The sequence below is a fragment of the Aulonocara sp. 'chitande type north' Nkhata Bay genome, linkage group LG3 (genome assembly GCF_057382095.1).
Source record: "Aulonocara sp. 'chitande type north' Nkhata Bay isolate Kocher_YH1m ecotype deep benthic linkage group LG3, A_spYH_male_GT1.1, whole genome shotgun sequence".
In the NCBI taxonomy this organism is placed as follows: domain Eukaryota; kingdom Metazoa; phylum Chordata; class Actinopteri; order Cichliformes; family Cichlidae; genus Aulonocara; species Aulonocara sp. 'chitande type north' Nkhata Bay.
The window spans coordinates 17,782,627-17,809,054 of record NC_141346.1 but is presented as its reverse complement, the minus strand read 5'-3'; the positions used below and the strand labels follow the sequence as shown (position 1 = coordinate 17,809,054).

Sequence of the window (26,428 nt, the reverse complement as noted above, 5' to 3'; positions counted from 1 at the left end):
GAGAACTTTTTTAATTAGTTAACTGACTTGCAACTAAACTTTTGTCACTAGTGATCATTTTGGTGTCATATTTCAACACGTTCTCACTCCCAACTTGTCAAACGTGTGACGCATGGTCAGGCTCCTTCTGCTTCACTTATGGACGCGCAGGGTACCCCCCTCGCGTCGGGAATTGACGTGAAGGGTCCTCCGATTGAAGAGATTGCCGCGGAAGTGCCTGCTGTCGGTATATTTAGACATTTTCCAAATCACATTGTAGTGACGTATACAGAACACAATAAATTATATAATGTAAACAACTACCTGAAAAACAGGTAGAACGATACTTTTGTATCGTTTATTGCATTGTTACCACTAGTACCCCTGAGCAGTCATCCTGTTAAAGGAGGAACCAGTTAGAACCTGTTTTCAAAGTAGCTGAGCAGATTTAATCTCAAGTAAGCGATTAACTGTTTGTTCGTTTGTTCTTCAACTTAAAGAGCATTTAAGGACATCTTTTGAGTGTCCAGTTGAATTAATTCTACTGGCTCTCATGGTCATTTGTGATTATGGACATAATTTCGTGTTCATCCTGCTATTTAGGCAAGGCAAGGCAAGGCAAGTTTATTTGTATAGCACAATTCAACAGCAAGGTGATTCAAAGTGCTTTACAGAGACATTAGAAACAAAAACAAATAAAAAGCATGATTTAAAATAGATTAAAACAAGCAAATAAACTAACTAACTAATTAACAAACAAACAAACAAACAAACAAACAAACAAACAGTATATAAAATCAAAACAGATAAAATCAGAACAGTAGATAAAATCAGTAGTTAATGTAAGTTTTGAAATTTAAGCTTAAAAGTGTGGATTTGGTGCTTTATTCAAATGCAGCTGAGAACAGGTGAGTCTTCAACCTGGATTTAAATAAACTGAGTGTTTCAGCTGATCTGAGGCTTTCTGGGAGTTTGTTCCAGATATAAGGAGCATAAAAGCTGAATGCAGCTTCTCCGTGTCTGGTTCTGACTCTGGGAACTGATAAAAGACCGGATCCAGATGACCTGAGGGATCTGGAAGGTTCATACTGGGTCATTGATGTATTTTGGTCCTAAACCATTCAGAGCTTTATAGACCAGCATCAGAACTTTAAAGTCTATCCTCTGACGGACAGGCAGCCAGTGTAAAGACCTCAGAGCTGGACTGATGTGGTCCACTTTTTTGGTCTTAGTGAGGACTCGAGCAGCAGAGTTCTGAATGAGCTGTAGTTGTCTGACTGATTTTTTAGGTAGACCTGTAAAGATGCTGTTACAGTAATCAAGCCTACTAAAGATGAATGCATGGACTAGTTTTTCCAGGTCCTGTTGAGACATCAGATCTTTTATCCTTGAAATATTCTTGAGGTGATAGTAAGCTGACTTTGTTATTGTCTTAATGTGTTTTTCTAAGTTTAGGTCTGCATCCATCACTACACCCAAATTTCTCGCCTGGTTTGTGGTTTTTAGATGTATAGATTGAAGTTCTCTGGTGACCTGTAATCGTTTTTCTTTGGCGCCAAAGACTATTACCTCAGTTTTGTTTTTGTTTAGCTGGAGAAAATTGTGGCACAACCAGTCATTGATTTCCTCAATGCATTTACCAAGAGCCTGCACAGGGCCTTGGTCTCCTGGTGACATTGTGATATATATTTGTGTGTCATCTGCATAGCTGTGATAGTTTATTTTGTTGTTGTTTATAATCTGTGCCAGTGGGAGCATGTAAATGTTAAACAGAAGGAGTCCCAAGATGGAACCTTGGGGAACTCCACATGTGATACTTGTCTGCTCAGATGTGAAGTTACCTATTGATACAAAGTATTTCCTGTTTTCTAAGTATGTTTTGAACCAGTTTAGTACAGTTCCTGAAAGACCTGTCCAGTTCTCCAGTCGTTTGAGTAATATGTTGTGGTCAACTGTATCAAATGCTGCACTGAGATCCAGTAAAACTAAGACTGACATTTTTCCACTGTCTGTATTCAGACATATGTCATTAAACACTTTGGTCAGAGCGGTTTCAGTGCTGTGGTTCTGTCTAAAACCTGACTGGAAGGCATCGTAGCAATTATTCTGTTTTAAGAAGTAATTGAGCTGTTGAGAAACTGCTTTTTCAATGATCTTACTTAAAAATGGGAGATTTGAGATCGGCCTGTAGTTGTTCATTTGTGTCTTGTCAAGATTGTTCTTTTTCAGTATAGGTTTTATTACAGCAGTTTTTTAGATTCTGGAAACACACCTGATAATAAAGAAAAGTTGACGATCTGTAACAGGTCTGACTCTAAAGTCTTTGAGACCTTTTTGAAAAAACTTGTTGGCAGGACATCTAAACAGCAGGAGGAGGAGTTCAGTTGACCTAAGATGTCCTCCAGGTCTTTGCTGTTAATAGGTTTAAACTGTTTCATGGTATTTAAACAGTTTCTTGGTGGACACAGTACATATCCTGGATCTGCTGTTGATGTACCAATTGCTTGTCTAATTTTTTGGATTTTTTCTGTGAAGAATTTGGCAAAGTCATTGCAGGCCATGGTCGAATGAAGTTAAGCTGCCACTGACACAGGAGGGTTTGTTAGCCTGTCAACTGTAGAAAATAAGACCCGAGCATTATGGCTGTTTTTAGTGATGATGTCAGAGAAGTAGGACCTCCTTGCACTCCTCAGTTGTAAATTATAATTGTGAAGTTTCTCTTTATAAATGTCATAATGAACCTGGAGGTTTGTTTTTCTCCATCTGCGCTCAGCTTTCCTACACTCTCTTTTTTCATTTTTCACCAGTGTGGAGTTTCTCCATGGAGACTTTTTCCTTCCAGAGATAACCTTCACCTTAATGGGAGCAATAGTGTCCATTACATTTAACATGTTAGCATTGAAGCTATTGACGAGCTCATTGACTGACCCTCTGGACAGGTCAGGTGTTAATGGGAAGACCTGGTTAAAAATTGCACTACTGTGTTCAGTTATACACCGTTTTGTGATCACTGTTGTTGATATATTTGTGTGGGCTGAGATTTTACTTTCAAAGAAAACACAGTAATGATCAGACAGGCCCACATCAGACACAGTAACCTTTGAAATGCTCAGGCCTTTGGAGATCAGTAGGTCAAGAGTGTGTCCTCTATTATGTGTGGCCTCTGTTACATGCTGAGTCAGCCCAAAGTTGCCCAGAGTGTTACTCAGGTCTTTAGTCCCTTTGTCCTGAGGGTTGTCCACATGAATGTTAAAATCCCCAACAATAATTACACAGTCAAAATCAACACAGATCACAGACAGCAGTTCACCGAGGTCATTAAAAAAGTCTGTGCAGTATTTGGGAGGCCTGTAAACATTAAGAAACACAACTTTGGATGGGGCCTTCAGCTGTAAAGCCACATATTCAAAAGACTGAAAAATCCAGGAGATAGCTGCTTACATTGAAATGATTCATTAAATAAGACAGCAACCCCCCCTCCTCTCCTGCTCACCCTGGCCTCACTGATAAAACTGTAGTTAGGAGGGGTCGTCTCGATGAGAACAGCTCCACTGTTACTTTGGTCCAACCAAGTTTCAGTTAAAAACATAAAATCAAGGCTGTGCTCAGTGATTAAATCATTAATTAAAAATGTTTTCCCAGCTAAAGATCTAACGTTTAATAAAGCCAACTTAAGTGTTTTAGAGGCATTACTTGTCCTCTCGTGTTGAATCTGTTTTTCAATAGATTCGACACCACAGTGTCTGCTCCCACCCCCACAACCTCACCTGCAGTCAGCCTGGAATCCAGAGCCACACCACTGTGCCAGCCTCTCTCTTCACATGTTGCCTCCTGTGAGATTCCTGACACCCCTCCCCCACCCATCACCTTCACTCAATACCAGGTTGAGATGCAAATGAGGAGACTTCACTCAGGCAAGTCTGCTGGACCAGACGGAGTGAGTCCCCTTGTCCTCAAGGCCTGTGCCCCGCAGCTGTGTGGAGTCTTTCATAAACTGTTTATGCTGAGTCTGAGTCTGCAGAGGGTCCCGGTGATGTGGAAGACATCATGCCTCGTCCCTGTACCAAAGACGCCTCGTCCCAGTGGCCCCCAGGATTACAGGCCCGTGGCACTGACCTCCCACATCATGAAGACCCTGGAAAGGCTCATCCTGGACCAGCTGCGACCCATAGTAAGACCACATCTGGATCCCCTTCAGTTCGCTTATCAGCCTCGTCTCGGAACAGAGGACGCCATCATCTACCTGCTCAATCGTGTCTACACCCATCTGGACCAGCCGGCGAGCACTGTGAGGGTCATGTTTTTTGACTTTTCCAGTGCTTTCAACACGATCAGGCCGACCCTCCTGGGTGATAAGTTAGCAGCGATGCAGGTGGATGCTTCTCTGGTGTCCTGGATTGTTGATTACCTGACAGGAAGACCACAATATGTACGTCTCCCACAGTGTGTGTCTGACAAGGTGATTAGCAACACAGGGGCACCACAGGGGACTGTCCTCTCCCCCTTCCTCTTCACCCTCTACACCACAGACTTCAGCCACTGCACAGAGACCTGCCATCTTCAGAAGTTTTCTGATGACTCTGCGGTGGTTGGATGCATCAGCAGGGATGATGAGACAGAGTACCGGGCTGTGGTCGACTCCTTTGTCACGTGGTGTGAGCAGAATCATCTGCAGCTCAACGTGGCAAAGACCAAGGAACTGATCGTGGACTTCAGGAAGACCAGGAAACACTTGACCCCTGTTTCAATCCAGGGGGTCAGTGTTGACATTGTGGAGGACTATAAATACCTTGGAGTACACATTGACAATAAACTGGACTGGGCTAAAAACACCACAGCACTTTACAGGAAGGGCCAGAGTCGTCTCTATTTTTTGAGGCGACTGAGGTCCTTCAACATCTGCCAGAAAATGCTGAGGATTTTCTATGAGTCTGTGGTGGCCAGTGCGATCCTCTATGCTGTTGCATGCTGGGGGAGCAGGCTGAGGGTCGCAGATGCCAACAGACTTAATAAACTGATCCGTAAGGCCAGCAATGTTGTGGGGATGGAGCTGGACTCCCTCAAGGTGGTGTCGGAGAGGCGGATGCTGTCCAAGATAAAGACAATGTTGGATAACACCTCCCACCCACTCCATGACATGTTGGTCAGTCACAGGAGCTCGTTCAGTGAGAGACTGAGATTACCGAAAAGCACCACTGAACGACACAGGAAATCATTCCTGCCTGTGGCCATCTCCCTGTACAACGCATCCACTTAACACACTGTTTGCTGCTACAACTACACATGTTTCTTTTCCAAATATTTATTTATAAGTGACTTATGTATGTATGTATGTATATATATGTATATATTGTACTATTCTTAGTTAGCGTATTGTCTGTCTTGTCTTAATGTTGGTTTAAAATGGAGCACTGTAACAAAAAATAATTTCCCCCAGGGATCAATAAAGTATTCTGATTCTGATTCTGGTTCTGATTTGGGAGCAGTCTGTGGCACACAAGGTATGTTTACTATGTTTAAAGATCTTTTAGAGTGCATCTCTCTGTGTTTTGACCAGGCCACATGTCTCCTGTCACCTAAAAGTACAGAGATTTTAAAACCTTCTAGTAAACAGGGTCCCAGCTTCTCCTGGGAAAAGTCACCACTGCCATAATCCTCACAGCCCGGACCCTTCACACATCACACATCAGACTGCGGAGACAGAGCATGAAGGTGGTAAGGAGGAACTAAGGGGGGCGAGACTGGGCAATGTGACTTCGATTGCTCTGTTGAGGGTGGGGCTCGATGGCGAACCTTTTGCCGCTCTGGTGGGGGGTTTATGGGGGACAAAAAGGGATTGGGACGGGGGGTAGATCTGAGCGGGAGGAGGGAGAAAGGGAGGGGGAGGAGGGTGATGGCCTGTCAGGGGTTTTGGGGACTGGGGAAGGTCGTGGTCCCTTGTCCTGGTCGTTGGTGTTGTTGAGAGAGTTGGAGGCAAATAGGGACCCCTCTTCTTGCCTTAGATGTCTCTCCTTTCTGAGGCTCTTCCTCAGATGCCTTAGGTGTCTCTCCTTTCTGAGGCTCTTCCAGGGTGGGGGCAAATGGAGCTCCTCCTCAAGGTTTCTGCTGCGCTTTGTCTGTTCTTGGAGTACTGTTTGTTCCTCTTTATGAGATAACTCCTCGTTTATCTCAGCCTTGGCACCAAGCACAGATGGATGACGTATGGAATAAAACAAGTTGGAGGTGAACAGTTTCACCCCTGACTTGTTAAAATTAAATCCATTTGCTTTAAACAGATGCCTGCGTTCCCAAAAAATATTAAAGTAAATTAGTAAATTCTATCTATTTAGTAATATCTGTCAGCTATAAACTGTAACATAACAGGCGAAGCACAGGCTGAAACTGGACCAGGCGAAGCACAGGCTGAAACCAGACCAGGTGAAGCAGAAGCCGAAGCTGGACCAGGCGAAGCAGAAACCGAGGCAGAAGCTGGACCAGGCGTACCAGAGGCAGAGGCTGGACCAGGCGAAGCAGAAGCCGAAGCATGAGGCTGGACGGGCTCCTCGGGCCCTCCAGCTGACGAGGCATGAGGCTGGACGGGCTCCTCGGGCCCTCCAGCTGACGAGGCATGAGGCTGGTGCGGTTCTCCTGAACCCCCAGCTGACGTGGCATGAGGTTGGACGGGCTCCTTGGGCCCTCCAGCTGACGAGGCATGAGGCTGGTGCGGTTCTCCTGAACCCCCAGCTGACATGGCATGAGGCTGGACGGGCTTCTCGGGCCCTCCAGCTGACGAGGCATGAGGCTGGACGGGCTCCTCGGGCCCTCCAGCTGACGAGGCATGAGGCTGGACGGGCTCCTCGGGCCCTCCAGCTGACGAGGCATGAGGCTGGTGCGGTTCTCCTGAACCCCCAGCTGACGAGGCATGAGGCTGGTGTGGTTCTCCTGAACCCCCAGCTGACGTGGCATGAGGCTGGACGGGCTCCTCGGGCCCTCCAGCTGACGAGGCATGAGGCTGGACGGGCTCCTTGGGCCCTCCAGCTGACGAGGCATGAGGCTGGTGCGGTTCTCCTGAACCCCCAGCTGACGTGGCATGAGGCTGGACGGGCTTCTCGGGCCCTCCAGCTGACGAGGCATGAGGCTGGTGCGGTTCTCCTGAACCCCCAGCTGACGTGGCATGAGGCTGGACGGGCTCCTCGGGCCCTCCAGCTGACGAGGCATGAGGGTGGACGGGCTCCTCGGGCCCTCCAGCTGACGAGGCATGAGCAGTAGGTGCAGAGACCACCGGCTGAACATAAGGCTGAGCAGGTGATGGAGCAAATGACTGAGCTGCACAGTGGGCTAAGGGCTGAGCTAACGGAAGCACAGGAAAGTGTACTACGGGCTGGGCCGCTAACAGTGCTAGTGACTGAGCTAATGACTGAAAGGCATGCAGTAGTGATGGCGGTGTGGGTTGTAGACTGAATTCTCCTGAGCCCTCAGTAGAAACAGGGACGGGTGCAGGCACATGCCGGACACTAGCCACTCCCACCCGAGGAGTAGGTACAGGTGCGGAGACGGGCTGTATCCTGGCTGACCTCACCCTGGGGACCGGAACAGGCACCGGCAACGGCTGGGCAACTGCCCTTCCCACCCGAGGAGCTGGTACGGGTGCAGAAAGGGACAGAGCCTCAGCCGGCCTGGAAACCAGAGCGGGGACCAACTGGGCCTCAGCCTCCTCCACCCGAGGAACTGGTACGGGTGCAGAGGTACGCTGGGCCCGAGCTGCCCCAGGAGGAGAAACACGAGCAGGAAAAGGAGCAGGCTCAGAAAAAACAGTCCAAGAAACGGCAGGCTCAGGGTCCACATGTACTGGGTCGACAAAAACAGATCTATCAAAAATGAACTTAGCATTCTTCCCACCATGTTTTGCAGTCTTAGTATTAGCAGTCCTTGGGTTAACGGTCTTAGAGTGAGTTGACTTGGGGATGACTGAACCAGACTTAACAAAACCTGAACTGACAGAACCTGAACTGAGTGTTGTAGACCTGGTAGAAGTGTTAACAGTTTTTCCTTTAACCGCATGTTTACTGTCAGACGGGACGTGAGAATACGAGTCATTGTCACTCACCACCGTGAGTTGCTCAGCATTGTCCAGTTTATGGCGGCGGGCGCGCCGCTTCGTTCGAGCAGAGGAAGCTGGCGGAGCGAGCGACTGAGCCTCCGGTGCACAGAACGGTGACACCGAGGCTGGAGCGTGAGCGCCAGAAGCCACGCGGAAGACTCCCACCTGAAGCGGGCGAGGCTTGAAAGCAGGCAGAGCAACAGGCGGGGACTTTCGGCAGCTCTTGGGACCTCCGAGAGCCAGCCGAGTCCCGTGGAAAATCCGCTCGTAGTCGGGGGCACGCCACGGCTTCCAGCGGAGCTCCTCCTCCAGCTGGGCGAAGGCTGCCTCCCGACGCTCATAGAGCTCGCGGCCTGCTGAGTCCATACTGGTCAGGTCGTACTGTCACGGTCTGGCTGGGGCAGACCATATGTGTTGCAGAGGAGGACTCAAACGCAGACCAAAACGTGGTGTGGATTAACAAAACAAGCCGTTTATTGAGACTAGCAATGAGGGTACAAAATAATAGGGCATCGTAGAAAACTAAACAATAACCTAAACTGGGTGAACTAATAACAAAACATGAAAATGTCACGGTCCTGGGTCTCCTGACCCAGCGTTTTTAGTTCTTTGTGATTTTCGTATTATTGTACTTGTGTGTGATTTATTCTATGGCTTCTAGTTTTGATCCTTTGCCCTTCATGTCTCCCTGTGTGCCCCTCTGTGTATCTGTGAGCCCTCGTCTCTCCTTATGTTTTATTCCATGCTTCCCCTGCCCATTATGTCTAAGTTCTCCCCGTGCTCTCTCTTCCCCCTGTGTGCCCTCTATGTATTTATGAGCCCTCGTCCCCTTTCGTGTTTATTCCGTGTCTCCCCTGCCCGTTACGTTGGTGTTCTACTCGTGCTCTCTCTCCTCTGTACTTCCTGTTTCACCTCTCCCGTCAGTGTTCAGTTCACCCCGCCCTGTCTCGTTATGATTATCAGTGTCACCTGTGTTCCCCGTGTGTTCCCACTCCCCTCGTTAACCCTCTGTGTATTTCTGTCTGCGTCTCCCTCTGTTCAGCGTGACGTCGTCCCTCATGCCGTGTGTGGATCTCCCTGTGTCTCTCTGTGAATTCTTAGTTTGTGGTTTCCCAGTTTAGTTTAGTTTGTATATTTGTTCTGCCAGCGAATAAAGCTGAGTTTTGAGTTCATTCCCTCGTGCCTGTGAGTCCTGCATTTTGGGTCCTACTCCTGCCTGCCACACAGCCGCGCCTTGACAGTACGACGTCACCAGACATGGACCCAGCAGGCTCCTCCCGGGAAAGCGATTTGGCCCGCATCTTCGGCCTGTGGGAGCGAGTTTCCCACGCCTCGGACATTAAAGCCGTGTCCATTGGGATAAACGCCATCGAGGCTATTCTCAAAGGGAATCCCCATCTCCACGAGCTCTCAGGATTTTCGGGCCTACTGTCCAATCTGCAGAAAGCCAAGGAGACAGTACAAATTCGCGAGCTCGTCATACCGCAACAGCGACCGCCACAATCGGGAAACGTTTCCACGCTGCTGCCACTGGACTCCTCTCCATCCACCCTCCACTCTGACTGTCACTCACCCGCTGCTTTTCTCGCAGCAATGTGGTCGGAGGATGAGGAGCCGGCCGCGATCTCTCCGTCGTTGCCGGTTTCCTCCATCACCGCACCTCCGGCTTCCCGAAGAAAACGGCATTCACGCCGCCGACGCGCCACCCCACAGCCGGACATTCGGCCTTCTAATTCACCTGCTGTGGTGAGTGAGAACTCTGTGTCTTTTCCAGACATTATGACTGTTCATTCAGGGGCTGTGTTTTGTGTGGCGGAAGTCAATGCGAGCTGCTTATCGCCTGCGCAGCCCTTCACAGCTCCGTTAGCTCCCTCGCAGCCCTTCACAGCTCCGTTAGCTCCCTCGCAGCCCTTCACAGCTCCGTTAGCTCCCTCGCAGCCCTTCACAGCTCCGTTAGCTCCCTCGCCGCCACCCTCCACAGCTCCGTTAGCTCCCTCGCCGCCACCCTCAGTTCAGTTAGCTCCCTCGCCGCCACCCTCAGTTCAGTTAGCTCCCTCGCCGCCACCCTCAGTTCAGTTAGCTCCCTCGCCGCCACCCTCAGTTCAGTTAGCTCCCTCGCCGCCACCCTCAGTTCAGTTAGCTCCCTCGCCGCCACCCTCAGTTCAGTTAGCTTCCTCGCAGCCACCCTCAGTTCAGTCTCCTGTGTCCCCGCTAGCTCAGCCATTAACTCCACCACAAGCTCCATTTTCACCTCTACCATCGCTTCAGTCATCAGTTCGGTCTGCCACTCAGTCGCCCTTAGCTCCATCATCCACACTACCACCTGTTTCTCTTCCACCACAACCGTCACTACACCCAGCCACTCAGGCTGCTACTCAGTCAGTCATTCAACCCATAGCCCTGCCGTTACCATACCCTGTAGCTGAGCCACTAGCCGTCCGACCCACAGCCACTTCAGCCACTCCTTCACCCGTTACACCTCCACTACAACCATCACTGCAGTCTCCAGTGTCCCCAGTGCAGTCTCCAGTGTCCCCAGTGCAGTCTCCAGTGTCCCCAGTGCAGTCTCCAGTGTCCCCAGTGCAGCATCCCTTAGCACAGTCATCCACTCAATCACCAGCTCCACTTTCCCCTCAACTATCACTACCACCTCAAGCTCAATCTCCTGCGCACTCACCTCTGGTTCATTCTCCTGTGAAGTCATCTACTCCACTGCCTACTCCACTCTCACCACCTCCGTTACAACAGACATCAGTTCAGTCCCCTGTGCCAGTGCAGACGCCCTCAGTTCAGTCCCCCGTGCAGTTATCTACTTCACCACCATCAGTAGCTCAGCTCCCACTCTCATCCGCCTCTCCAGTAGCTCAGCTCGCACCTGAACCATTGGCCCAGTCCCCGATAGCAATACGGTCTTCTGTTCGGCTTAACATTCAGCCAGGGGTCCCAAACCTCTCTGGCTCTACATCAGCTCCTGCTGGAAGCTCGGATGAGCTCATCCAGGACTCCGCGGCTCCCACGCCGCCATCTACCTCGTCCGCTGGGGGTTCCAGTGAGCCCGGCCGGCACCTCCCTGTCTCTGCTGGAGGGTCCGAGGGGCCCGTTCAGCCTCCCGTCTCCGCTGGAGGGTCCGAGGGGCCCGTTCAGCCTCACGCCGCATCAGCTGGAGGGCCCGAGGGGCCCGTTCAGCCTCACGCCGCATCAGCTGGAGGGCCCGAGGAGCCTGTCCAGCCGCCATCTGCGACCGCCTCGTCATCGCCTGGCCCGGCTACATCCGCCTGTGCTGCAGCTCCGCCTGGCCCGGCCTCCTCAGAGCCTTCGTCCTCGCCTGGCCCGGCCTCCTCAGAGCCTTCGTCCTCGCCTGGCCCAGCCTCCTCAGAGCCTTCGTCCTCGCCTGGCCCAGCCTCAGCCTGTGCTTCGCCTGGTCCCGTCTCGACTGGTCCCGTGCCCACCGGGCCTCGACCAGTACGCCTGACACTGGAGAGCCGCCGCCGCTGCCTTCCGCGCGGCCGGCCCCCTGAACTGCACCGTCATCGCCTGAGTGGCCGCCGTCGCCTTCCGCACGGCCGGCCCCCGGACCTGCACCGTCATCGCCTGAGTGGCCGCCGTCGCCTTCCGCACGGTCGGCCCCCGGACCAGCGCTGTCATCGTCGCCGCCGCCTTCCGCGCGGTCGGCCTCCTGAACTGCTCCGTCGTCTCCTTCACCGCCGCCGTTGCCTTGCGCACGGCCGGCCTCCTGAACTGTTTCCACGTCGCCGCCGTTGCCTTGCGCACGGCCGGCCTCCTGAACTGTTTCCACGTCGCCGCCGTTGCCTTGCGCACGGCCGGCCTCCTGAACTGTTTCCACGTCTCCGCCGTTGCCTTGCGCATGGTCGGCCCCCTGAACTGCTCTGTGTTTGAGTTATTTTCTTGGGCTCCGGTGTTTGCTGTGCTCTTCTTTTGTTTTCTGTTCCGAGCCCTCCGTCCTGGGCCCCCGCCGCCCGCCCTGGGTTGTTTTCTGTTTGGTTTTGTTTTTCTGTGTTTGGGCTGTCTGGAGCCAGCCCTTGAGGGGGGGTACTGTCACGGTCCTGGGTCTCCTGATCCAGCGTTTTTAGTTCTTTGTGATTTTCGTATTATTGTACTTGTGTGTGATTTATTCTATGGCTTCTAGTTTTGATCCTTTGCCCTTCATGTCTCCCTGTGTGCCCCTCTGTGTATCTGTGAGCCCTCGTCTCTCCTTATGTTTTATTCCATGCTTCCCCTGCCCATTATGTCTAAGTTCTCCCCGTGCTCTCTCTTCCCCCTGTGTGCCCTCTATGTATTTATGAGCCCTCGTCCCCTTTCGTGTTTATTCCGTGTCTCCCCTGCCCGTTACGTTGGTGTTCTACTCGTGCTCTCTCTCCTCTGTACTTCCTGTTTCACCTCTCCCGTCAGTGTTCAGTTCACCCCGCCCTGTCTCGTTATGATTATCAGTGTCACCTGTGTTCCCCGTGTGTTCCCACTCCCCTCGTTAACCCTCTGTGTATTTCTGTCTGCGTCTCCCTCTGTTCAGCGTGACGTCGTCCCTCATGCCGTGTGTGGATCTCCCTGTGTCTCTCTGTGAATTCTTAGTTTGTGGTTTCCCAGTTTAGTTTAGTTTGTATATTTGTTCTGCCAGCGAATAAAGCTGAGTTTTGAGTTCATTCCCTCGTGCCTGTGAGTCCTGCATTTTGGGTCCTACTCCTGCCTGCCACACAGCCGCGCCTTGACAGAAAAACCTTAACCATAGTGAACTGACATGGGTACCTGGAGATGAGACATGGATGAGCAGACGACCTGACAACGAATGACTGAAAGCACACGGACTAAGTAGACACAGGAGGATAATGAGGAAAGTGGCAACACATGGGGAACCAGCTGTCACACATGAACATAACGACGTGACAATGGGAGAGTAAAACTGAACACGATGAACCCAGAAACACCAGAACTCTTCACAATAAAACAGGAAACATAATGAAACGTAGACATGACAACCCGAACTTGACAACGTAAGACACAGACATGAAACGCATGAAGAGCAGGGGAGATTTAACAGGGTATGACAATACAAGGGGGAACTGATAAACAGATGCACATAGGAAACATAATAAGCTTAAACATACTATAAACATGAAAATGAACTAAAACTCAAAACACTGGGTCATAAGACCCAGGATCGTGACAATAACAGTGTCACAACTAAGCATATGCATAAGCACTTAAATACTTTAAATGAGAATAACAGAACATTTCTATTACAGAGGCTAGAGCCTGTCCAAGTAGTCATAGGTAGAGCACACCTGGACAGGTCACCAGTCTGTCAGAGGACTAACTCAGAGACAGACATCAGAGTAACAAATCTATTTAAAATTAATGTAAGTTTGCTGCAGTTGTATGTATGAACATGTGTTTCTGTGCTCACAGTCCACCTCTCAGGAACCTGCAGTTCATTTTAAGTCAACTTTAAACAGACCTCACAAAAGGCTGATGTGGCTGGATCAGTAGTCTGATTTAAGTATGATACCTTTGGCCAGGGATTAATCTGGTGCATTGCTTCACTGCAGTCTTACGTATTTTCCCCACACCTGAATAAAAAATACTGATATATACAAATAACAGCTTCAGCTGATGCAGCCTGACTCAATCCTAGATGTTCAGCACACAGAGACACAGAGGTGCTGTTTAAAGTTTAGTGTTAACCTGAGTCACTGATCATTTGCAGTATTACAGAGTCTGGCAGTCTTTGCATGATGTCCACGTCACTGTAAGTTTCTAGCTGACTCTCAGGTGTGACAGGTGTGCCAGCAGGAAAGAGTAATAATAACCTGCATCCTGAGGTTTGTCATGCAGGATTAAAGGAGCCAGGCTTTGTTCACACAGCTAAGATTGTATTTTACACTGACCCTGGGTCAGTATAAGTATCATACAGTTTAAACGAAGCACTGAAACTTGCACATGTTTATTATAGATGCACTGAAGCTAATCGAGATATTTGCTGTCAGTCTGTGGCTGCGATTAATCACTTTACTGAAAACTTTATTAAATAGTAACTTCATCAGTCATGACAGAAGCTGATATTTCTGTGCTAACATCGTTTAACCAGTAACAGCTTTCCTCCAATATAAGCTAACGTTTACACCAACTTTAAGCTAGCACCATAAAGACGGTAAAACACGTAATAATATCTACAAATGCATCTTAAAGCTGTTATATTAGCACTCGGTGTATTACTAACATAACCACATTAACATTATTGACACTCGCTGACTTTTAATAGTCATTCTATAAATGCTGTCCGTTTAAACGGTCTTACCTGTACACACTGCATATCCACCGGATTCCAGCCAGAGTGGATTCTGGAGTCTTCCCATGCTCCTGTTAGTGATCCTCCATCTGGATGGATGAGAACAACCTTCTGAACAATCTAGCAGGAGATGGCCCATATCTATGGGACTGATTTGTGCTATTAACGCCCATTGTATGGACTGATAACAGCCGAAGCGGGTGAATAAAGTCACCCAGTCGCTAGCTGTGCCATTACCCAGCATACACCACTCCCTCCATAAATGCAATAAACGATACAAAAGTAATAGCCTATAATTAATTTCTCTGCTGTATCTGCTGTTTCTCAGGTAGTTGTTTACATTATATAATTTATTGTGTTCTGTATACGTCACTACAATGTGATTTTGGATATGTATAAATATACGGACAACTGGCTCTTCCGCGGCAATCTCTTGTCGTCAATAAGCAACGTTTAGGGACCATAAGGTATTCAATGAGAGGACCCTGCACGTCAATTCTCGACAGGAGGGGGGTACCCTGCGCGTCCATAAGTGAAGCAGAGGGAGCCTGACCATGCGTCACACGTTTGACGAGTTGGGAGTGAGAACGTGTTGCATATTTTGACACCAAAATTTTAGCAACTCTTAAAAAAATGAAAATTCAAATCCTGTTGCTGTGACGTTCCAACCTGATCTTCATCTGCTGACAGTGCTAGTGTTGGTCTCAGGAACACAGCTAGAGCACAGTGTTCTAGTTTTTGTATTTTTATGTGAGGAAAAAAAGGGAGTCTTAAATGTCTTGATGCATGCTCAAGTCTTAAATGTTTTACTGGTCTTTAACATGACAGATAATGAAGTTTTGCCACAAAAGCACATATATTGTACTAAAATATTGTCCAACACAAGGATGGTGTGACAGAGCAATACTAAGCTGTATGAAAAACTCATGTTTTACAAATCAATGTACCCAATTCATCAGCTGATTTAACTGAGATATAGATATCTATATAGATAGATATCTATATATCTTGGGGTTTTTATAGGTTTCTGTTTTTTTGTTTTTTGAGTAGAGATGGTCACTGCCCTCCAAAGTCCTCTTTTTAAGATTGGAGAACAGTAGGTGGACAGATCCATTTTGACTTCTAACAGCATGCTTTCAAAATACAGAGCCAATCAAATCAAACTGGAGATAGAAAACTAAAACAATGAACAAAATGTGTTCTGAAGTGAAATACTGAGCAGTTAGTATTATTGTAGCCACCATCCAGTTTCCCCTTTACCTGAAAGAAAAGGCAAATCATAACATACCACTGTGCCACAATAAGCAAACAAGGTAATGAGTTTGTTTGTGTGTGATTAAGACTAGCTGTGTGTGATACAGCAATTTATCCAGTACCAAGTAAAAACAGGAATAGTATTGCTGATACCAATACCAGTACAAATACTGATACTTTCAACTTATAAAGGCACCTCATGTAGGAGAGATCAATGTGTCACTTTGCCCAATCTGAACACAATTTAATGACACCTAAATCATTTTGAATTTGACTTTCCAGGATAATTGGTTAACACAATAAAACACACATGTCAGCTATCTTGCGTTTTGAAACTCTCTTTTTTGAAGACCTGTAATATAAATGTGTCTTTGTAGCACTTTGGAACCACTTCTGTTCATGTTCATGTTTGAGGTATATATATTTTCATCTCCAATAAAATACTAAATTCATTTATTTAACAGAATTCAGTGGGCTGAACATATTATTTGAAGACCTGAATATAGTTTTTAGGTTGTCAGTCTGCTAAAGTAGCAACAATAACACTAACATTGAGTAATACTGAAGAACCGAACATGGGTCAAGACTGAAAGATTACGTTCATCCCTACGTGAGCTACATATTTAAGATTCTCATCACTGAAGAGACTTGAGTCCCTGAGCTCCGTCTGACAGATTTCCTTCCTCCCCTCTTCCCCCTTCATAATTTCATTTCTTTATACAAGTTGATGGTGTTGCCACAACATATATATATATATATATATATATATACATATATATATATATATATATATAGGGAGACAAGGAACCATCATGGAAGGACAGGCCCCTGCACGGTATGTACCACCGGCAGATAGAGGAGGTGGCTGATATCCAGAAATCCTACCAGTGGCTGGACAAAGCTGGACTGAAAGACAGCACAGAGGCACTAATCATGGCAGCACAAGAACAAGCTCTGAGTACAAGATCCATAGAGGCTGGGGTCTATCACACCAGGCAAGACCCCAGGTGCAGGCTGTGTAAAGATGCCCTAGAGACAATCCAGCACATAACAGCAGGGTGCAAGATGCTAGCAGGCAAGGCATACTTGGAACGCCATAACCAGGTGGCCGGCATAGTGTACAGGAACATCTGTGCCGAGTATAACCTGGAAGTCCCGAGGTCAAAATGGGAGATGCCCCCAAGGGTGGTGGAGAATGACCGAGCTAAGATCCTGTGGGACTTGCAGATACAGACGGACAAAATGGTGGTGGCTAACCAACCGGACATAGTGGTGGTAGACAAACAGAAGAAGACGGCCGTAGTGATCGATGTAGCGGTTCCAAATGACAGCAATATCAGGAAGAAGGAACATGAGAAGCTGGAGAAATACCAAGGGCTCAGAGAAGAGCTCGAGAGGATGTGGAGGGTGAAGGTAACGGTGGTCCCCGTGGTAATCGGAGCACTAGGTGCGGTGACTCCCAAGCTAGGCGAGTGGCTCCAGCAGATCCCGGGAACAACATCGGAGATCTCTGTCCAGAAGAGCGCAGTCCTGGGAACAGCTAAGATACTGCGCAGGACCCTCAAGCTCCCAGGCCTCTGGTAGAGGACCCGAGCTTGAAGGATAAACCGCCCGTAGGGGCGTGCTGGGTGTTTTTATATATATATATGACTACTCCTGTCTAATATTGTCTGTTTGTGTGCTGACACATCCACACCTTCTCTGTCAATCACTAGAGGTAATTAATAATTTCAGCTTTCAATCAAATACTGCACCCTGGTAAAGTCTCCATTATAATTTCAAAGGTAGGCTTTACACTCACCATAGAAAAACTATGCAACCTACCTAAAAATGATCTGTCCTATGCAGCAATCTGATTTTACGTAATAAGAAATTTTGAAATAAGACTTTTTAATCCAGAAATAAATGATTACATTTGAGAATTCAAGAGGGCTAAACAACATTTAAAAAGCTCAATTTTAGATAAAATTACTTGAAATGAATCTATTAAGCCCCCAAAGTAAGGTAAATATACTAAATTTTTTCTGTTTTGAATTATTAATTGTAGCAAATGAATGCACTGCAACAAGAAAATTAGTTCTAATACAATGAAAATCTACTATGAAGTATCATTAAGTTGTTTCTTGATTGAAGCTGGCTATTTCTTGACTTTTACTGAAATCACAACCAGGACAAGAGTGATGGATGGCAACATTGATTACTCTCATGAGAACAAAACTATTTTTATCAACAATATAGGGCTGCTGCACAATCCCTAAAAATCTACATTTTCCTCTTAAAAAACACCAGACATTTTTGCCCTTTAACTTATGTTACAGTCATATAGTCACACAATGTTATAAATAATGGCATAATCAAAAAAAAGTGAAACCTCTAAAGTGTCATTAAGGAACAAATTTGTTTTGTTTTGTAGGGAGTTATTAGCAAAGCACTTTCTCAGGACATTGTTAGGCTAACGTTACACAAAGGTTTATAAGCTACACATGTGTAGCCTTTTTTATGTTGTGTATTATACAGATTATAACCATGTTATTTTCATCATGTTTTTACGGAGTAATTGAAAATGAACACAATATCATCCTAGATTTTAGACATACAATATTACTGTACATTGATGCAATTAACTCAAACACATCATACAACACTACAAAACAGTTTTTATAGAGGATTTGTAAGGTTTTGTCAAGATGTCTTGGTTAAATTCTAGGAAAGATCACAGCAAGAGTGATGATCTCAACACAGTGACAACAGTGGACAGAGGTCACAACAAATTATGTCAAAGAGGTTCCCTGTCTATTACAATTTGATGCAAACAGGGTCCTGCCCAAGTATTAATCCAGTCACTCCATTCTTTTCATTCAACAATAGTTCATAATCTTGTAAGAAATGAAGAGACCAGTTGCTATAGTTTGAGGCCCAAGCCTTTCAAAGTAGCGGACACATGTAAAGAAGAAACACATGAAAACATGGCAGAGCCAGTTGTCTACGCTAGAGCTGAAGAGGATGATCACCCTTGGCCTCATATACGAAGAATGTTTTGCATAAAAGCAGTACAAAAGAACAGCTATGTCTTCAGTGTCGGTGTCTTCAGTGAGAGCCAAAACAAACCAACTTTTCAGCGTGAAAAAACGTGAAACCTGAGGAAACGGTAAGTTTTCTCTAAATATCTTTTTAGCTGTGGTTAGCTGGATGTCAGTCTCATGTTACAGCAGACTTGCAGCTCGAGCTGTCGAAGGGACGAGCCAAGGGCGTAGATTTGGCATGGACGGAAGGTACATGTCCCCACCAATATCCAGCGGTTATTGAATTGTCCCCACCAATAATTTGATCTCTTTGAATAAAGAAAAACAATCCTTATAGAAAGAAAAAAAACGATCTGTCAGCGTCTCATTTGAGGGGATTTATTTGAGTTTGAGGAGATTTATGTCCAATTCTTGTTTGGATGTTAGATGCTCGACAGTCATGGGTCTTTGTTGAATTTTTTTGGAATATTACAAACAGCTTATTGTTAATTTGGATCTATGAAAACAAAAGGAATTAAAAGAAGAATGCCAAGCAACACTTCTCTGTGACATTTGCAGTGTTTCACTTGAGAGAAAAATAAACATTAAACATAATATGCCTGCTGAACTCTACTGAGTAAGATGAGCCAACAGCAAACATTATAAAGTATCACATAACATTAAGTTTATAACAGTGGTTGTCATTTTCCAAAAAAAACCCAAATAAATAAATAAATAAAAAGAGCAGAGACCTAACTACTATTTTGTTTAAAATAAATTAATTAATAAATTAAATATTTTTTTCTGAATAGGACAAACCCCTTATGAACCATATAAGTGAAAAAGAAGATCAAGTCTTGAAAGAAGCATTTAATAACAGACAAACAAAAAATATATGACATATTCCTAAGTCTGAATGAGGATATCCAGTTGTTGTTGTTCTGGCAGCATGTAGTGGCTTTATTTAAGCAATTTATGTTCTCCTGTACTTTATTACATGTTTTATTAGCACATTGCCACACTCATATGCTGCATGCTAACTTAGCATTTTAACACAGCGCCATATATAGCTTGATAATTACATCATGCAAGTTTTTCTTGACTCATCTGCCTGTTGTTGTTTTTTTGTTTTTTTAATGCAATCATTTTACTGATAATGCACATTGAATTTACATGTTTTTGAATTTAGCTGGCTGTAGTTAAACCTTTACTCAAAAAGCCATCTCTAGACCCAGCAGTCTTAGCTAATTATAGGCCAATCTCCAACCTTCCTTTCACATCAAAAATCCTTGAAAGAGTAGTTGACAAACAGCTAACAGATCATCTGCAGAGGAATGGTTTATTTGAAGAGTTTCAGTCAGGTTTCAGAGCTCATCACAGCACAGAAACAGCTTTAGTGAAGGTTACAAATGATCTTCTTATGGCCTCTGACAGTGGACTCATCTCTGTGCTTGTCCTGCTAGACCTTAGTGCAGCATTCGATACTGTTGACCATAATATCCTATTAGAGCGATTAGAACATGCTGTAGGTATTACAGGTACTGCACTGCAGTGGTTTGTATCATATCTCAATCAATCAATCAATGAAAATTTATTTATATAGCACATTTTTAAGACCGAAGTACACCAAAGTGCTTTCCAGTAAAATCACAATACAGATAAAATCACAATAAAATATAAATTACAAATATATAAAATATAAGATGATTACATAATCTAAATACAGAGCCAGATGTAAATTGCCCTAATTCGCCTTAAATGCCAGATCAAACAAATAAGTTTTTAAACGTGATTTAAAAGACTGAATGGAATCTGACGCACGAATATGAAGAGGGAGAGTATTCCATAGCCTGGGTGCAGCAACGGCAAAGGCACGGTCTCCTCTGGTCTTCAGCCGAGACCTAGGTTGCACTAAGAGCAGTTGGTCCGATGATCTTAGTGCTCTCTGAGGGCTGTACAGACAGAGGAGATCAGCTAAGTAGTCAGGTGCCATATTGTTTAAAATTTTATAAGTAAACAATAGAATTTTAAAATCAATTCGATATTTGATAGGAAGCCAGTGTAAATTTTTCAGAACAGGGGTGATAGAGTCAAACTTTCTAGTGCCGGTCAAGAGACGTGCTGCGGCATTCTGGACCAGCTGCAAACGCTGCAGAAGAGAAGATTGTAGACCCAAGTAGAGTGAGTTACAATAGTCCAGTCTTGACGTAATGAACGCATGAATGAGTTTCTCCATATCTTTCTGTGGTATGTAGGGTTTAGCCTTAGAAATTAGGCATAGTTGATGAAAGCTAGTTTTCACCACAGCAGAGACCTGTTTGTCAAGTTTGAAGGAACTATCCATGAAAACTCCAAGATTCCTGGCAGTATCAGTAAGGTAGTTAGCAACAGGCCCAAATGTGCCAGTCAATTGTCCCAGAGGCATATTTCGGTCTAAAACAATAATTTCTGTCTTCTTTCCATTTAAAGTAAGAAAGTTACGTGATAACCAGTTTTTGACATCACTCAGACAGTCAAACAGAGGATGTGGTGAGGATAGAGCATCCCCAGTCAGGTGAAGGTAGATTTGAATATCATCAGCATAACAGTGAAAAGAGACATTGTGTTTTTCAAAAATGGAGCCCAAGGGCAACATATACAGAGAAAACAACACAGGACCCAGTACCGAGCCCTGGGGCACACCACAGCGAAAACGGGCAGAAGAAGAGGAATATTTTCCCATCGTGACGGAGAACGACCTCTCAGAAAAATATGATTTAAACCAAGATAAAACATTTCCTTTGAGGCCTACTACTTGTTCCAATCTTGCCAAGAGGATATCATGATCAACCGTATCAAAGGCTGAGGTCAAATCCAATAGTACTAAGATCGCAGAGCGCCCAGAGTCAGCAATTAAGAGAAGGTCATTAAAGACTTTTAGTAGGGCAGTTTCAGTGCTGTGACGCAGTCTAAATCCAGACTGGAATTTATCACTTATACCGTTTCTCTCTAAATAAGTCTGTAGTTGCCGAAGCACTATTTTCTCTAAGACTTTTGACATAAAAGGAAGTTTAGAAATCGGCCTGTAATTAGCTAGGATATTACGATCAAGGGTACTTTTCTTGATAACAGGTTGCACGACTGCATGTTTAAAGACAGTCGGAACATGGCCAGATGATAGTGAGAAGTTCATTAGAAATAAAATACAAGACCCGATTGTATTCAATGCATCCTTAATGATACAAGAGGGAATAATGTCGTGCAAAGAATTTGAGCTTCTCAGATTATTGACTATTTCCTTTAAAGTCAAAAATGACACAGGTTCGAATTGTTGGAAAACCGTTGAACATTCAGAAGCTGGGGCTTGATTTACTACCAGAGAATGTGTGGCCCTTAGCAATGAGATTTTATCTATAAAATAATTTAGAAATTTTTTGCAGAGGGCCGGGGAGGCACCAATTGAGACATCCGAACAGGGATTAACCACTGAATTAAAGATTTTAAACAGGACTCGAGGATTATGGCTGTTATTCGCTATAATGTTTGATAAAAAGAAGTTTTTGCCATTTTAGCAGCCTTCTGAAATTTAGACCGGCTCAAATGAAGGATGTCAAGGGACACCTGAAGTTGATCTTTTTTCCATCTTCTCTCAGCTCGACGACATTCACGTCTAAGAGCGAGGATGGATTCATTTAGCCAAGGTTGGCGTGAGGTTTTTCGGCGTCGAATCTTTACTGGAGCCACAGTATCCAAAATAGAAGTACATATAGAGATGAAAGAGTTGACTACGCCATCAACCGAGAGAGGTGCATTACTGATGTCTTCATAACAAAAAGAATTGGCAAAGGCCGCAGAAAAAAGAGCAACAGCCTCAGAATTAATCGGACGTGATAGGCTCAGTGGACCCTCAGAGTTCAGTTCCATATTGCATGACTGAACATCAAACATAACTGGGAAATGATCCGAAATCCCAGCATCATTGATGTCTATGATGCAAATGTCCAGTCCATACGGCAATACCAAGTCCAGCATATGCCCTTTAATTTGGGTTGATTTCCTCACCCACTGAGTGATATTAAAAGAGTCAATAAGGGCAAGAAAGTTCTTAGCCAATAGGTCCTCCTCACAGCATATATGAATATTAAAATCACCACAAATAAGTACACGATCATAACTTAAGAAAATAATTCCTAGAAGATCAGCAAATTCACGGATAAAATCCTTGTTGCGCTTCGGAGGTCGATACACCACTGCACAGAGGGTCCGGGGGGAGCCGGACAACTCCAGTAGTTGTGCTTCGAAGCTGGAATGCGAGGCGGGAGGCAGTTGCCGCACTCGGAATTTACTTCTAAAAACCGAGGCTAGCCCTCCACCCCTGCCCGCAGACCTAGGAGAGTTAAAGAAAGCACAGTCCAGTGGAAGAAGTTCCGAAAAGGAAGAGGACTCACCAGGGCGAATCCAGGTCTCTGTTAGAAACAGGACATCCAGCCTTGATGCAAGAAAAAAGTCGTTTACAACGAAGGACTTGTTCACCAGAGACCTAGTGTTTAGCAGGGCCATACGGAGCGTAGCCCCGTTGATGCTACTAGGAGCACGTCCCAGCCGACGAAGATTACTGTAATCCACACCTCTTCCAGAGGCCCGCTTCCAGCTCCATACAGGTGGACACTCAGCTGGTAGAACCGAGTGGGCTTGCTGGCCAGCATAGCGAATCCATCGATGACGGCACAGTCTGAAGGTATGCTGGGAGGGCCGCAGGTTGTCAATAATGGAGCGGTAACCAATCACTCCATGTGCTTTTAGGTAAGCTTTAATACGAACGCGAAAACCACTCCGCTTACCCCGTTTCCTATATCGTTTCTTGTGCGGTGTAAAAAGAGGCAGGTAATCCGTGCAGGTATGTGGTCGAGACTGGGAAAAATTCCCTAAGTTCCAATATAGGTCCGGCTTTTGGTAATTCAAGGGTCTAAGATTTAAAAGAGTTTGTCGATCATAGGCAATCAGGGCAGCAACATCCGGAAAGCATATAGAAAGTAATAAAACAAAGAGAAAACAACACTCAGGAAGACGGACCCAAAGACGGCTTGCCGTACACACTGGCGCCATCTTGGATTCACACGTCACAGAACGTATGCGCACTCTGCTGAGTCTATCCAATAGACTCCAATTTGTGCATGTAAATGGAGAGTCCTCTTCACACACTGAGGTTAATTATGGAGTTCCTCAGGGTTCAGTGCTAGGACCAATTCTGTTTACATTATATATGCTTCCCTTAGGCAGCGTCATTAGAAGACATAGCATACATTTTCACTGCTATGCTGATGACACCCAGCTCTATCTGTCCATGAAGCCAGATGACACACACCAATTAGTTAAACTGCAGGAATGTCTTAAAGACATAAAGACCTGGATGGCCGCTAACCTTCTGCTTCTTAATTCAGATAAAACTGAGGTTATTGTATTCGGCCCTGAAAATCTTAGAAATATGGTATCTAACCAGATTCTTACTCTGGATGGCATTACCTTGGCCTCCAGTAACGCTGTGAGGAACCTTGGAGTCATTTTTGACCAGGACATGTCCTTCAACACACATATTAAACAAATATGTAAGACTGCTTTCTTCCATTTGCGCAACATCTCTAAAATTAGAAATATCCTGTCTCAGCATGACACTGAAAAATTAGTTCATGCATTTATTACTTCCAGGCTGGACTACTGTAATTCATTATTATCAGGATGTTCAAAAAACTGACTGAAAAGCCTTCAGCTAATCCAAAATGCTGCAGCAAGAGTACTGACAGGGACTAGAAAGAGAGAGCATATCTCTCCTGTTTTGGCTTCCTGTTAAGTCCAGAATTGAATTCAAAATCCTGCTGCTCACATACAAGGTCTTAAATAAGTCCCATCTTATCTTAATGACCTTGTAGTACCATATTTGTCATGGAGAAATGGAATTAAAGGACTCAGGTGTGAGACTCCTTGCAGAGTGACAGTGGATTTATTCACAGTGAAAAGGTGAGTCAATAGTTCGAGTCTGTAATCCAGAAAGAGTAGTGCAGTAATATGATGACTTCTCCCCGCAGTGACAGTGCTGTAATAATCCAAAACTGCTCCTATGACTTCTCCCCGCAGTGACAGTTCTGTAATAATCCACAACCGCTCCTTGTGCCGGCTCCTCCTCCGATCTCTGAATCCTGAGGGCAGATGAGAAAAGCACACGCACTGTAACACAACCGTCTCTCTTTCACAAGCTGAGTATACTAGCCACGATTACGCTACCCAGTTTAGTTCAACGTTCCAGCGTTGGTTGTGACTCGACTGCACCGTTAAATAGGGCTGCTTCAGATCAGTTGTAGCCGGCGAAGTAATTACGTACAGGTGCGACGCTTCCAGCTCCGGACCCACCCCTCGGGTCAGCTGCCGTGCCGTGCCACGGCTTCCGGAGGTACATGTCTCCGCAGCAAAACACATGCACAAGATGGAGAGGAGACACGACACAGTACACACAAACACCCCCAAAAAGTGGCAAGGTAATCGGTGAGGACCACCTAACCGTGACAGTACCCCCCCCCATCAACGGGAGCCTCCTGGCGACCGACCAAACTTGTCAGGGTGCCGGCGGCGGAATTCCCTCACCATGGCATCATTGAGAATCGCAGACCGCGGCACCCAGGAACGCTCTTCCGGACCATACCCGTCCCAATCCACCAAGAACTGAAAGCCCCTACCGCGGCGCCGGGCATCCATAATGCGGGAGATGGAACACGCCGGGGCGCCGTCGATAATCCGGGCGGGTGGCGGGGGCCCGGAGGGCGGGCACAAAGGGCTGGTCCGGACCGGTTTCACCTGGGAAACATGAAACACATTATGAATCCTCATGGCACGAGGAAGGGCCAAGCGAACAGTCACTGGGTTCAGAACAGCCTGGATCGAAAAGGGCCCAATGAAACGCGGGGCCAACTTCCTGGATTCAGTCCGCAAAGGAACATACCTGGAAGAGAGCCACACCTGCTGCCCAACACGATAGGCAGGGGCAGGGGTGCGGCGACGATCAGCCATCCTCTTATTCTGGTCCGCCGTCCTCAACAGAGCCGCCCGAGTGGCGCGCCACGCTCACCTGCAGCGTCTCATATGATGCTGAACGGAGGGGACGGCCAGCTCGCCTTCAGTGATGGTGAGTAGAGGCGGCTGGTACCCCAGCGACACCTCAAACGGAGACACACCAGTGGCCGCCGACGTGCTGGAATTGTGAGCGTACTCAACCCAAGCTAATTGGCCACTCCAGGTGGATTGATTCGAGGACACCACACAGCGCAACATAGACTCCAACTCCTGGTTCGCCCGCTCCGCCTGACCGTTCGTCTGAGGATGAAAACCTGAAGACAAACTTACTCCGGCCCCCAGTTCCGAACAAAACGCCCTCCACACCCGAGAAGTAAACTGGGGACCCCGATAAGAAACAATGTCCCGTGGCAGTCCATGTAATCGAAAAACATGATCAGTGAGGAGCCGAGCAGTCTCCAAGGCCGTCGGGAGCTTAGGCAATGCCACAAAGTGCGCAGCCTTGGAAAAACGGTCTATAACAGTGAGTATGGTCGTGTTACCTGACGACGGCGGTAGACCGGTGACAAAATCCAAAGCGATGTGCGACCAGGGGCGCTTGGGGACGGGCAGAGGGTGCAAGAGACCGGCCTGGGGAGCACTGGGGGTCTTATTCCGAGCACAGGTAGGACAGGCCGCCACATAGTCCCGAACATCCCTGAGGAGAGAGGGCCACCAAAACAAACGTCGCAAAAAACTAATGGTGCGGTTCTTACCAGGGTGGCAGGAGAA

General features: G+C 46.4%; 2 protein-coding genes across 2 annotated transcripts in view; both read right to left on the bottom strand.

Moving 5' to 3' along the window:
* Positions 1–26,428, bottom strand: part of LOC147334284 (beta-1,4 N-acetylgalactosaminyltransferase 2-like) — a 122,543-nt gene that overhangs the window by 38,707 nt on the left and 57,408 nt on the right. The gene's annotated exons all lie outside the window — the stretch shown is intronic.
* LOC147334285 (uncharacterized) lies at positions 6,305–8,425 on the bottom strand. Its single transcript, XM_086287749.1, has 2 exons — positions 7,223–8,425; positions 6,305–7,054 (listed from the first exon to the last, which is right to left on the bottom strand). Exons 1-2 carry the CDS (start codon positions 8,423–8,425, stop codon positions 6,305–6,307), a joined length of 1,953 nt encoding a protein of 650 aa, XP_086143875.1.

Bases quoted from the DNA above. Each gene is read 5' to 3' on its own strand.
- LOC147334285 (XM_086287749.1), bottom strand. From the start codon at position 8,425: ATGGACTCAGCAGGCCGCGAGCTCTATGAGCGTCGGGAGGCAGCCTTC. The intron at 7,055-7,222 runs GCTCATGCCTCG...AAGCCCGTCCAG, and splicing joins CGGTGGTCTCTGCACCTACT to CCTCATGCCACGTCAGCTGG.